This window comes from Littorina saxatilis, linkage group LG8, assembly GCF_037325665.1.
Source record: "Littorina saxatilis isolate snail1 linkage group LG8, US_GU_Lsax_2.0, whole genome shotgun sequence".
NCBI classification, from domain to species: domain Eukaryota; kingdom Metazoa; phylum Mollusca; class Gastropoda; order Littorinimorpha; family Littorinidae; genus Littorina; species Littorina saxatilis.
In genome coordinates, this window is record NC_090252.1 from 57,775,460 (window position 1) to 57,790,459 (window position 15,000).

Below are 15,000 nucleotides of genomic sequence, written 5' to 3' on the forward strand. Positions count from 1 at the left end.
AAGGAGCAGCCATTACACCGTTTTAGACAGAATTGACGCTACCGGTATGGGTTGATTAACGCAAGCACGATCGAACAAATTAACTAAGAGATATATTTCACGAACATGAAATGACTGCTTAAATCTAAAGGAAGTTATTCAGTAAAATGTTAGTTTATTTTCGTAATTCTACACTCCAACACAAAAATTAAACTAGAATTGGGATCCGAGTTAACCAAACCGGTGTTGGCAACGGTAGCCTGGAACTGTGACCTTGGACGGACTCAGAACCTAAATCGAAACTGTCTTTGATTCAATGAAAACTTTCATTGTGTGTGCTTTCTTTACTATCTTGAAACTAAAATGCATTCAAAAGCAAATCGAACAGTGGTTTGAATGTAGATTTAACACACATTTACGGATGCACTTGTTTGCACTTCATTTCTTCGGCGACGTGGCTTTAGCATGGGGTAGTGAAGAGGAACACACCTCGCTGGCTCACCTATTTTACACACCACAGACAACTACAGTGCTTTATTGTGGTCCACGTTGTCTTTGGTGTACGCATGGGATATACAGCTTACAACACTCGTGTTTTTTTATATGGCTTGTATTTCAGTCAAGACCCAGCGGGAATATCATCGGGATTCATCCGCTGGGTCTTGACTGAAATACAAGCCATATAAAAAACCACTCGTGTTGTAACCTATACATATACACTGATACAGTCACCTCCCGAGGTGAGCACACAAGGCAACTTTAGCAAAAGAAGCGAAAAGCAGATTTATTCCATTGAGTGTCCAACATAGCATCACCATGTTCGCCAAGCCAGAGTGCGGTGGGTTGTAGAATCAAGTTACCCCCCACCCCCCCCCCCCCCCCCCCCCCCCCCCTCCCCCCCCCTCCCCCCCCCCAACAAAAAAACAACACCCACGAAATGACTTCTTAAATGGGGTAAGTGAAAACGGCAATACACGCTAAAACGTGGGTGCCAGCGGACTATGCTGACAATTAACCCACAACAAGAAAAACAAATCGCGTAAGGCGAAATTACAACATTAAATTTTAGTCAAGCTGTCGAACTAACAGAATGAAACTGAACTCACTGCATTTTTACAGCAAGAGCGTATACTCGTAGCATCGTCAGTCCACCGCTCGATGCACAGGCAGTGAAATTGACAAGAAGAGCGGGGTGGTAGTTGCGCTGAGAAGGTTAGCACGCTTTTCTTTATCTTTATTCTTTTTAACTTTCTAAGCGTGTTTTTAATCCAAACATACCACATCGATATGTTTTTTGAATCAGGAACCCACAAGGAATAAGATGAAATTGTTTTTAAATCGATTTCGGAAATTTTATAATTTTTATATTTTTAATTTTCAGAGCTTGTTTTTAATCCGAATATAACATATTTATATGGTTTTGGAATCAGAAAATGATGAAGAATAAGATAAACGTAAATTTGGATCGTTTTAAATTTTTTTTTTTTTTTACAATTTTCAGATTTGTAATGACCAAAGTCATTAATTAATTTTTAAGCCACCAAGCTGAAATGCAATACCGAAGTCCGGCCTTTGTCGAAAATTGCTGGGCCAAAATTTCAATCAATTTGATTGAAAAATGAGGGTGTGACAGTGCCGCCTCAACTTTTACAAAAAACGGATATGACGTCATCAAAGGTATTTATCGAAAAAACGAAAAAAAAAAAGGTCCGGGGATATCATTTCCCGGAACTCTCATGTCAAATTTCATAAAGATCGGTCCAGTAGTTTGGTCTGAATCGCTCTACACACACACACACACAGACAGACAGACAGACAGACAGACAGATACACACACCACACACACACACACACACACACACACACACACACACACACACACACACACACACATACACCACAACCCTCGTCTCGATTCCCCCCTCTACGTTAAAACATTTAGTCAAAACTTGACTAAATGTAAAAATACAGAAAAGTCAGTTGTGTCGGTGGGTGCTTTGCAGAACGGCGATATTTCCGTTTTACACAATACGTTTTGGTTTAAGCGTGTTTTATTCAATTTCTCATACACACGTTTCAAATAATAACAACATTAAGAACGTTAACAAGCAGATTGCTTATGGACACGATACTTTTCCAGTTGCACAAGATGCACTCTTTCTTTATTTTATTTTATTTATTTAATTTTTTTTTCTTTTGGGAATCAACTTTTTTTTTCAATGAGATATTAGGGCTTACAAACGGAGATGCTTTATTTTACGATCTTGTAATATGAATAACAGCTCATTATATATTATATTAAGTATACATTATATATCTATGTTATACAAAATATAAAACAGTCAATCAGTTTATTAAATAAAATCTCCCCCCCCCCCCAAAAAAAAAGGTTCATTTTTTCCTTAGCAGCTATGTATAATGCCCTGATTAAAACAAAATTCAATTTTTGTTCCATTACATTCTTCTTTTCCATTACATTCATATAATTTTAAAACAAATGGTCACACTTTTTTTTCTTTTTCTTTTTTTTATATTAAAATGAACAAAATCAAAGTTGATTAAAAAAAAATATATATAACAATCTGAAATTACTTCAAAATAAATATCAATTTATTCATCTCATAACTTTCAATTTCAGCTTCTTTTTTACTATTTTTTAATTTTATTTATTTATTTATTTATAAAAAAAATAAATTCATTATCACCATTATTATTTATTCATGCCTATAAATTCAAAAGTCTCTGTTTGCTTGTCCAATCTCTGACTTCAACAGTTGTGTCATCATTTTCCCAGTTGTTTTTAAATGTTAATTCAAACATGTATTAAACACCTGGAGTATATCATACATTTCACTATCACATAAATAACAATCTCTAAATATTATTATTTCAAACACTCAAATTAAACTTACTTTTGTTTTATACCAGGCCCCTGAGGGTTAAGTCCTTTTGAAAAATAAATAATATTTCAAGGGGTGTCCCATATATCCAAATTTACTTATACACATTTTTCCAATCAAGATTAAATGGGTAAGATACTTAGACATATCATGTGTCAAACCATTCTTATCTTGCACACAAATCAGCACATCTGTTGCTTGTAAAATAATTGCTATGTTATATCGATCGTAAAACAATGTTTCAACATGCTTCCACAAATGGTGAATTTTACTGCAATAGAAAAAAAAAAGTTCAATATAATCAACTTGTTCAATACAATATGGACATTTATCGTTATTTGCGAGCCCCATTTTTAAGAGAAGAATATTGGTTGGGTATATATTATGTAATATCTTCCACTGTAATTCTTTTAGTCTGGTTTCTGTTGTTGTCTCTTTTGCATTAAGCCAAACTTTTTCTTCAATATTAATACCAAGTTTGTTCAGCCAAAATCGAACACAGCAGGGTGGACTATATTTCATATCTGTCATAACATTTCCAAAATCTCTAGCTTTTAACATCACTTTATCATTAAAATACAATTTCGAAAATTCGTCAGTAACAGCATATACATAATCCGTATTGTTCTTTAAATAACAAGACAACGCCGAGTGAACAAGAATGTACTGTAAATAGAGTTCTGGCGAAGTACCAATTAAGTTCTGTACATTTTGAAATGACAAAATGGAATTGTTTTCTAAAAGGTCATTGACATGCGTTATTCCTTTTTTTTGCCCAGTTGTCAAAATAAATTACATTATTTTGATATTTTATATCGACATTATTCCATATGCATGTCATCTTCAGAGATGAAGGAGAGTGCAGTGTATTATGTTCCAACCAGACTCGCAGTACTTTGCTCCAGAAGGAGGACTGAAGACTATCTAACCCTTTAATCTTTTTACGACCAATAATTGAATTAAAACATGATAAATCTGTTCCAAAACTACGGAAATATAATCTAGGAATCCAAGTCCATGTACTATTGTTATTCATATTCGAAAGCTGAGCAAGCCAGCCGCACAGAATAGATTCTTGCAATATTTGCATATCAATCATTTGAATTCCTCCTGTTCCTATTCCACTGCACATAACACTTCTCTTCACTTTCTCAAACGCTTTCTTGTTTCAATTAATGTTCCTCCAAAGAAAACGAAACAATAACGTATTAATTTCGTTCAACACAGGTTCAGGGATGCATATTGCCTGCATAACATAAACAAACTGGGAAATCTCACTCTTTCTTTATGATATGACCTACTTTTGTTGCGTATAACAAATATCTTCTGTTCTCTGGACTGTGCCCATGTTTACTGACAATAAGTCATTTGCTTCAGATGCCATTGTGATAATGAAATGAATATATTATTTTCTTTGGAAACTTAAGTAAATGGTTGTATCTGCCAAAAAAGCTGGCTACGATACAATGGCCTGGTGTATATAATTTACATCCGTGAACAAAGAGAAAATGAACAATAGATACACATACAAAAAAGTAAATACGAAAAAACAATGGCATAAGTAGAAACAAAATAATGTACATATCTAAAGCCTCTAGCTTTATCAGCAATAAGCAAAACACATACACACAATGTGTATGGACTACGGAACGGAACAACAAATGTCATTCCAATGTCTTCTCAATGATATATCATATCCAAACAAGTATGATTGTTTGTGTTTTTGTTTTTCGTCTTTACACCTTTGTCTCACACCGCCCCGTTCTTGCACTCGCTGCTCCAACCACATGAGCATGACCTAAAGGAAGGATACGTTATATTTTGGAGCTAATAATTTGAAACTGCGCAAGCTCACATTATTTAGAACTTAAAGTTGCCACAGCAAAAACGAAATTCCAAATGTTGCCAATACATAATACTATTATGTGTGTGCGTGTGTGTGTGTGTGTGTGTGTGTGTGTGTGTGTGTGTGTGTGTGTGTGTGTGCATGCGTACGTACGTGCGAGTGTGTGTGTGTGTGTGTGTGTGTGTATGTGTGTGTGTGGATGTGTGTGTGTGTGTGTGTGTTTGTTTGTGTGCGTTTGCGTGCGTACGTGTGTGTGTGTGTGTGTGTGTGTGTTTGTGTGTGTGTGTGTGTGTGTTTGTGTGTGTGTGTGTGTGTGTGTGTGTGTGTGTGTGTGTGTGTGTGTGTGTGGTTTGCTTGTTTGTTTGTTTGCTGGTTTTTACATTAGGCAAAACGATGTCCATGCTCGTATGGAAGGCAACAGCAGAAAAAAGTTGTTGTAACCCAATATCGCGTGCCTGTGGTTTGTGCTTTATGACTTGTGAAAAGCAGTCACATTTGTGTTAGTCATGCTTCTTTTAAAGCCCTACATTGGTGTGTTACGGCCTCTTTTGAAATACGGTATGAATGCGTAGCAAAAAGAAGGGTCCGGTAAACGGGAGGAAGGGAGAGAGAGAGAGAGAGAGAGAGAGAGAGAGAGAGAGAGAGAGAGAGAGAGAGAGAGAGAGAGAGAGAGAGAGAGAGAGACAGAGAGAGAGAGAGAGAGAGAGAGAGAGAGAGAGAGAGAGAGAGAGAGAGAGAGAGAGAGAGAGATGTTACAAAGTTAATGTGGATCAGAGGTGTATCCAACGATTGTACTGCACGCAAGGGTAAGCGTTTTCAAGGCAACACTATTCGTGTGTGTGTGTGCGTGTCTGCGTCGCTAAACATACATATCCCATGACCTCCCTTCTTTGTCTCTGTTACTTCAGTATGGGTATATATGTTGTATTTTTATAGCTCAATAAATACATCATGGACTCCAAAAAAATATATGATAGTGCAGATTCCGATTTGGGCAAAGAACTACTTTCCTCCCGACCTTTGACCTCGCGCCGAACAATGTGACACATTTGTATGAAGTTCCAAAATCGTATTGCACGGCTCAGAAAACCATATCAGTTGCACGCAAAAATGAATCTCAGAACTGATCTGATGTATGAGATGCAATAAGCAAACGTTTATTTCATTATGAAAGCAATGCAGGTCAAAAAAAAAGGAACATTCAACTTACAAGATACCCAGATGCTAGCGAACCAAAACAAAAACACGAGTACCCTCCCTTGCATCGTTTGCATACGACTTTTGAGAATCTGTCAGTAGTGTGTTTTGGTGTGCGTCTTCAGTTTCTCTGGCAGTGTCGGTGTGGGAACTGACAGAAGCTAGGGAGCACAGATAATAGAAGCACTGTCACATAGACTAATCACACAATCAATACACATTTGGCTCATGTTTTAAATGACAGTTTCGAGTTTGTTAGTCAAACTCAAAGCAACAACACTGTCACTGGTGACATGCGTAGCGAGACCGAGAAGCGTCCTTACCTGGCACGGTTTGGCTTCGCTATCAAACATCGGCTGTTTCACGTGTTTTGCGAGCAAGTCTACTCTTTTGCCTGGCTCTGCAGTAAGTCCACATTGGCGATGAAGGTATCCAAGAACTTAACATGCGTGTATTTTTCCGTAATCGAGTCATATTTCTTCAAAATGCAATCAATCGGCAGTGACAGACGTGTCAGCAATTCGCGACTTCACCAACTCGGTCCCGTTTTGCTCACACCCATACCAGTTTAAGTTCATCCATGCAAACACACTCGCAAAACAGTTTATCACGTAGATACATTTCAAATAGGGAGCAAATGGTTAAATCTAAACCTACATATTTGTTCCCTAAAATTTGCTTCTCTGTCAATAAGCCTAATTGTATAATAACACGTTCGAGAAAAACAACGTGGAATCGATTCTGAATCGAGTAAGCCAAATGGGTCCCAAACCCGTTTCGCCCGTTCTGCCGACCTGAAACGCAAAACAAAAGAATTGTGCGCTTCAACTAAATTAATTTCTATACGGCTTTATTACTTTCTTGCAACTTATGAACCTTTACTTAAAGCTTTTAAATGGTCTGAAAGTAGTGTTACCGCGTACTTATCGATGCACTCATTCGTTTTATTTTTTCAGCGACGGTCACTTAGTTTAAGGTTGCAAAAGGGCTAAGTCTCGCTGGCAACACTGTTTTACACTGCACAGATCGCAACAGTGCCGCTAGTAGTCTACACTTTGTGTTTGATGGTAGAATGGGATATACAGATTACAACACTCGTGGTTTTTTATATGGCTTGTATTTCAGTCAAGACCCAGCGGGAATATCAATCGAGAGCCACTCGCCAGAGGCTCGTGTCTCCCGATGATATTCATCCGCTGGGTCTTGACTGAAATACAAGCCATATAAAAAACCACTCGTGTTGTAACCTATACATATATTCACACATCAACCTGCAGTATATCTATCCAGCGAACGCGTGAATATGAAACAAGGGTTTTGCCAACACTACATCAATCTTGTATACGGGTAGTGAAGGATGTACAGTGTAGGCGACCCTCACACAATTTATTCACAGCGCGCACTAGAGCCTGTCATTCTACGCTCGAATTTCATGCGGATGCAGTCACGGCTACCTGAGCAAACTTGTTTTTTCTCAAATTTACGAAGTATCTAAGAGAGGGATTTGTTGTGTCAGGAACAATATCTGTCCATTTCTCATCAATGCATCCAGCAACGGATAGTAATAGCACGTACACTCAATGAGGCGGTGAGACTGTATCGTCAATCGCGTGAGACCAGCTCTGCTCATGTCTGAGTTCCATATACAGTGGGTATTTGCGATGTGAGGCCCCTCTCATGAGTGGACACCTCGCATGAATGGACATCTTCTGGAGTCCCTTTGTCTATTATCTTAACCAAAATATACCTGTCATCACAGGCCACCTGCAATGTTGGGACATTTTAAACTGGTCACACGGGCGTCCTTTTATCGCAGGTACCACTGTGCAACAAGCACGGCGCACCAGTCACGGTCTGACGATCAATAATCCGCCGTGGCTTGAGCAAACACAAGGAGGCCAAGGTCACAAGGTTGTCTGTTATGTGTACAGATGACTAGGTTGAAGGGATTTTTGTCTGTGTGTACTTGTGTGCACACAGACACAGACACAGACAGACTCAGGCAGACAGACATACAGACAGACAGACAGACAGACACACAGACAGACAGACAGACACACAGACACACACACACACACACACACACACACACACACAGACACACACACACATACATAGACACATACACAGACACTCACAGACTCAGACAGACAGACACACAGACAGACAGACACACACACACACACACACACACACACACAGACTCACAGACACACACAGAGACACAGACTCACACATACACACACAAACACACACACGTACACACACATGCAAACATACACAAACAAACACTCACACACACACACACACACACACACACACATTCACTCTCACACACATACGCACACACACACACACACCCACACACATACACACACGCACACTCACACACACGTTAAAAGGTAAAATAAAAGCAACATAATTTATTTGCGATCCAATAAGGTCAAATCAAATCAGATCCTCAAACATGATAAAAAGCAGCGTTCAAAAGCAACGAACACGACACTAAAGCATTATAAGCATTACAATGTAAATATGAAACAAAAATCTTCTTGAATAAACACATCAGATACAAAGACTCAATCTCGCTGTTAAATAGCAATTCATTCGTCAACAAAGTGTTATTCAATTCTTCTTAGAATCTAAAACCACACCAATGAAAAATAACTACGGATTTTTTTCACCCAAACGTAAACACTGTTGTGAGGTAAACGTAATGTTTGTTTGGAATAAGGATATTCATGTGAATCCCTACTGTTACCAAAAACTGTCATGAATTTTACAATAATAATAATGATAATAATATTAAAATAACTGGACATTTGCAAGTGCCTAACCTATGGCTCTAGACCCTTTACAAAAGAACATATACAAGATAGAACAATTAAATGTACAACCTACAAAACAAAAATGTCTGAGGGATGATATCAATTTAATGCACAATACTTAGCAGGTACGTTTCATTCGCAAATGTACTATTATTTTATAAAGCTCGTCATCTTTCCCACACCGTGAACTGAGCACGTACATACACCACACATGCCAATTATAACAAACACAAGTGAGTTTATTATTTATATTATCAAATATGTAACATACTTGCAATTGAACATACGAGACGTACAACTGTGTACTCACTCAGAAGTAGATGTTGAATCATCAGAAACACAGACACATATCATTCACACACTTCTAAGATAGCTATACTCACACCTATTCAAAGAAGAAGTGTTATCCCCAAATGGAATAATACAAAAACTGTCTAGCAAATAACTTCACCAAGTATGAATACTCAGCTGTACATTTAACCGCTTACAAAAACACGTTTCTTCTCCCCACTTTCCACATTCACTCAAAGCTTAGTGTCTGACAAGCAGCTCACTATACTCAGTAATCTACACTCTGAACAGTGCACTAATGAATAAGACTATCGAATGAGTTTTGATCATTAACGGCACATCATTTCTTTCGCAGTCTAGACTGGCTACAGTGTTTCACATTGCAGTTATTCTCTCGCAATTTTCACCGGAGTACTGGGTAATTCGCATCCTGAATAATGATATATTGCCACATAGACATAGCCAACCGTCATAGCTTCACACAACACATCCTCGTTATTAACAGCTATTGTTTTTTCAGCGTAGCAATAGGGCCCGATATTAAGACGAGACAAGTAATGCCGACGAGTCGAAGACGAGTCGCATTATACTTGTTCGAGTCTAAATATCGGACCCTATTGCTACGATGAAAACACAATAGCATTTATATAGCTATTCTGATATTAAATGATGTGTTAAAATCATGTTTTAACAAGTACCAGAATGGTCCATGTCGTTGATTGCAGACTACGGTTCCCTTTCCGCATGAAGCCACGGAAATAACCGAACATTGAAGAAACGACTAAATGTTTCAGACCGGTAACTTCATTTCAACATTGCACTATACAATGGACGTTCTATGTGACAGGAGAGTTTACTGATTTTGTGTTAAACATTGGAGAGATCGTCTGCTAGAATCAGAGATAGGTCGCTTCAGATTGCAGCTTCTGGAACATTTGGTTTGTTGCCTGTTAAAGAACTGGATTTTACACGTAATGTATGTCATGTACATTAAGCAACAACAAAAACACACACAAAGCAAATGGCATCGTCTGTCGACTTGTCACATAAACAAACCTGGCGAGGTATGCGTGTAGTTTATACACGTGGAAGAAACCGGAACCATGCGTCTTTGTTATTGCCAATATGCTTTTGGATATTGGCAAAAATGGCCGACTTCCGTAGCATTATGCTTTGATGATCGGAAAAGGGATGTGTGAGATCATCCAATCACAGCCCCCGAATTCCCCCACGTGTCCATCAGAATAGCTATATTGTGGAATTCCTTTGGTCCTGGTGGCCTCAAGTAATGTTTCTTTTACATACTATAATGAGTATGATACTCTTCCAATGCACAAGGACCCTATGGATCACGTGTGTCAACGGTCCTCAGAGATTCAAGAATCTTGGTACACGCGGCCCGTGTAATAAGTACGTTTTATATATCCTATTTTGAGTGTTAATGAAGTGGACTAGCAATGATATTAACCATAATATATTTATGATTATAAATGATAAATGAGACCAGGATGTATGTGAGGGTGCGGGTATGGATATGTGTGATTTGGGTTATGTGTGTATTGATGTGTACTTGTATGTGTCTATATGTTCTAAGAGTGCGTTTGTATGTGATGTTATCTCGTACACGAGCCAAAAGAAAAGATTATGTTTGTTGCATTCCGACAATAAAGTTTGATTGAATTGAATTGAATTGAATTGAAAAACAGTGTACTCAACGCAACGACATTTCTTTCTAAAGCTCTCATGCTCGCTGGTAATAACTAATCCATCCTTGTAAAAACAGGATTTATGTGTGTCCATGATCACTTTACTGCTTTGTGTTGCTTCAACTGAGGTGGCTGTAGATTGGGATCGGTCCTGGTGTAGGTTTTGGTTTTGGTATGCCTAGAACGTCGTATTCACCGCCATCGTCATCAATCTGTAAAATAGTATAGGTTCAGGTTTGTTTGTTTGTTTGTTTGTTTGCTTAACGCACAGTCCAACACGAAGGGTGATATCAGGGCGGATAAGTTCAGGTATCACCCCAGTGATAAAGATATACCATATTCTATATACAGAGGTAACATATGCTCTTGTTATCCTTTCTTTCGAAGTGAAATCTCTGAAGTCAAAAGTTCGAAAAGACGCCACAATAATTCGTAGAAGAAAAAAAATGGCGTCAAGTAAACATTCAGTCACTTCTGCATGTCTCCCGTTGAAGTCAATAAGAATTTCCAGCACATGTCTTCATCATTTTAGCTGTGGAACATTATTCGTCAGGTCACTGCTACGGAGTACATATGTCGGTATCATATATTATTAACAGTCAGGCAAAAGCAAAACACACACACACACACACGCAAAATAGCAAAGCAGAATAAAGATTTTCACAAGGCAGAGTGTACAACCTGAAAGTCAGAAGAAACAAATTTACTGTACCTGAAATGCTTTGTTCTGATGTACAGTACTGACGGCATATGGGGATTGGCTGCCATGTGCTTGAGGATGATCAGCAGTTGCTCCTCGCCGAGACTGCATGTCTTCCATTATCAACTCGGGGTTTTCTGTATGACAAGGCATATCACATGCAAAACAAAACTACAATTCATGCATCTGCCTATGTTTTTCTTCGTGTCATAATTGCTACTATGAGAGAGAGAGAGAAAGAGAAAGAGAGAGAGAGAGAGGGAGAGAGAGAGAGAGAGAGAGAGAGAGAGAGAGAGAGAGAGAGAGAGAGAGAGAGAGAGAGAGAGAGTGAGAGGGAGGGAGAGAGAGAGAGAGAGAGAGAGAGAGAGAGAGAGAGAGAGAGAGAGAGAGAGAGAGAGAGAGAGAGAGAGAGAGAGAGAGAGAGAGAGAGAGAGAGAGAGAGAGAGAGAGAGAGATGTTTTTCTTTCACTAAATATCTCGCCCATTTTAGATTAAGGAAGTTCATCGGTAGGAATATTTATGTTAAAGAGAGAGAGCGCAGATTATTTCGAGCAGGCTCTCGAAAAGCTTCCTCTACTTAGTATTTAAGGAAATTACACCCAACATTGTTTTCCTCGTTAGAAAGCGACACCGATTGCAAGCTATTGGATTGATGCGCTTAGTGTTGCCTTATGTTATATTAGTATATTAATCAGCTTTAAATAGTCATTACTATGTCATGGTCAAGTGACTTTGTTGTTGGTAATATCTCATCAGGCTAAGGCCTGCCATTATTTGCTTATACATCGTTATCAATGTTTCCTTCATAAAAGTTTAACAAAGCAAAGAAAGGAAAGAAACAAAACCACAGTTTCGCCGTTCCAGTTTGATAGCTTGTAATACATACAAACATATGTCCTATGTAGTCATACAATTGGTATACTCACTTGTCTATTATCTTATGTTCTGTATGAAGTACTGTGCATTCAATAAACAATAAAAACACTAGAAATTACAGAGAGAGGAGTGTTACCATAATAATCCCGACTTTTGTTCCTCTTTGGTTTTCTCTTTTTATTTTTCGTTTTCTTGATTGTACAGATGACGACGATGGCGACAACGACAACAATGACGATACAGGCACCTGTAGCTATGCCCACTATTGCGCCGAGTGACAATGCCTCGCTTTCTCCAGGTGCTGAAACTGTTCAAACGGATAGTATAAATGAAATAAAAATAAGCAATCAACAAAGTTGTGTTTATGGAAGTTTAATTTTAAACAAAGCAAAACATTTTCTGCAGAATATTGACCGTAAGGTCACTACCGTGGTCACGTACAAGTAATTATCCTACATACGTGAGAGAGACACTCGTGAGATAATAATCGTTCAAATCACACGTGTGTATATCCTGTAAATCAGGTCATGTCAAGCAAGTCTGGCAGGGACCTTTTTTTTCCACTGCTTATGGTGCCAAAATCACCGAGACAAACGTCATTATGGAAACACAAATTGCGCTCGCTAATTACCCTCGATGGATTGTTAGAACTAACACGTCACGCCAGACTTTCAGAGTGACGTTTCTTTACTTTGACGTAATAGATTGCACGAGGCTTTTGGAGAGATCAAGGTTCCAAAAACAAGCGTCTTCAATTTAGCTGCGTCGACTGCAGGACATTTTCAGTAAAATACACGTAAGCACAGTATGTAGGATAAAAAAACGCTGGCGCTGGACCCGAGTACTCTTCAGACTGGCTCGCTCCCCCAGTATGAAAGTTTTTGTCTTGTGCACGTGGATTAAAAAAAAAATTATTTATTTATTTTACACAATTAAAAAAATTATTAGAGTAAAATAAAACATTAAAACGTTCATAATAAACAAAAGTAAACAAGAATAAAAAAAAATAAAAAAAAATAGACCGCCCATGCCGGGAATCGAACCCGGATCACTTGGATTTAAAAAAAACCAAAAAAAAAAAATATTTATTTTACACAATTAAAAAAATTATTAGAGTGAAATAAAACATTAACACGTTCATAATAAACAATAGTACACAAGAATTAAAAAAAAAAAAAATAGACCGCCCATGCCGGGAATCGAACCCGGATCACTTTGGCCATAGACGGACGTGCTCGACAACTTTTCTAGAGTTGTGCGCCTTGAACCACTGTGTGTATCTGTCGCTCTCTCTCTCTTTCAGTCTCACCGAGACCAAGCACTGTATTGTAGTTTCTTTGCCGAGACCAAATCCCCACCAGCTGCGGCTGGCTTGCAAATCATGCTTTTCTCGTCACTTCGTGACGTCAGCCGCCCAAGTCTCCCCTTTAGTTCAGTGACTGGCTATTCGCAAAGCGACCAGCCTCCCACCGCAAAAACTCCCACCGTTAAGAGTGGTTTTTGTGATTTATTTGGCATTTAGGTCCCAGGTAACATTATGAAGTTTTAATACGATCAATCGGACCTATTATCAAGTTAGTGTATCAACTTTTGAACGAACTGCGCCCAGTAGTTTCCCAGCAATAAGCTGTTAAGTCGAGACAGACTTTCTTTCTTTATTTGGTGTTTAACGTCGTTTTCAACCACGAAGGTTATATCGCGACGAGTCGAGACAGACAGACACACACACACACACACACACACACACACACACACACACACACACACACACACACACACACACACACACACACACACACACACACACACACACACACACACACACACACACACAATTAAAGTCTGTTGGACCCTAGTACTGCGTACTCGGGGATAAACAGAATACTACATGCCTTGCTGTGTCGTACCAGATTTACACTCGTTGCTTTTTCAAATAGTGAAGAGCTCGCTTTCGCTCGCAGTTAAATATTTTAAAAAAACAAACTCGTGTAAATCTGGTACAACACAGCAAGCCATGTTGCATGTATAGGTTACAACACGAGTGGTTTTTTATATGGCTTGTATTTCAGTCAAGACCCAGCGGATGAATATCATAGGGAGACACGAGCCTCTGGCGTGTGGCTCTCGATTGATATTCCCGCTGGGTCTTGACTGAAATACAAGCCATATAAAAAACCACGAGTGTTGTAATCTGTATATCCCATTCTACCATCAAACACAAAGTGTAGACTACTAGCGGCACTGTTGCGATCTGTGCAGGGTAAAACAGTGTTGCCAACGAGACTTAGCCCTTTTGCAACCTTAAACTAAGTGACCGTCGCTGAAAAAATAAAACGAATGAGTGCATCGATAAGTACGCGGTAACACTACTTTCAGACCATTTAAAAGCTTTAAGTAAAGGTTCATAAGTTGCAAGAAAGTAATGAAGTCGTATAGAAATTAATTTAGTTGAAGCGCACAATTCTTTTGTTTTGCGTTTCAGGTCGGCAGAACGGGCGAAACGGGTTTGGGACCCATTTGGCTTACTCGATTCAGAATCGATTCCACGTTGTTTTTCTCGAACGTGTGTAATTAGGCTTATTGACAGAGAAGCAAATTTTAGGGAACAAATATGTAGGTTTAGATTTAACCATTTGCTCCCTATTTGAAATGTATCTACGTGATAAACTGTTTTGCG

The 15,000-nt window shown here is 38.7% G+C and overlaps 1 protein-coding gene across 2 annotated transcripts in view; it reads right to left on the minus strand.

Moving 5' to 3' along the window:
* Nucleotides 1-8,942: 8,942 nt before the first annotated feature.
* LOC138973927 (uncharacterized) overlaps nucleotides 8,943-15,000 on the minus strand; it is a 33,734-nt gene continuing 27,676 nt past the window's right edge. Inside the window, exons 4-6 of one of the 2 annotated variants that reach the window (XM_070346636.1) lie at nucleotides 12,460-12,624; nucleotides 11,460-11,584; nucleotides 8,943-10,959 (exon numbers count right to left, since the gene is read on the minus strand). In XM_070346636.1, the coding sequence (XP_070202737.1) occupies nucleotides 10,867-10,959; nucleotides 11,460-11,584; nucleotides 12,460-12,624 (383 nt within the window). In that variant the 3' untranslated portion in view covers nucleotides 8,943-10,866. Of the gene's footprint in view, nucleotides 10,960-11,459; nucleotides 11,585-12,459; nucleotides 12,631-15,000 lie in introns of both variants that reach the window. The other variant, XM_070346635.1, reaches the window with a different exon arrangement.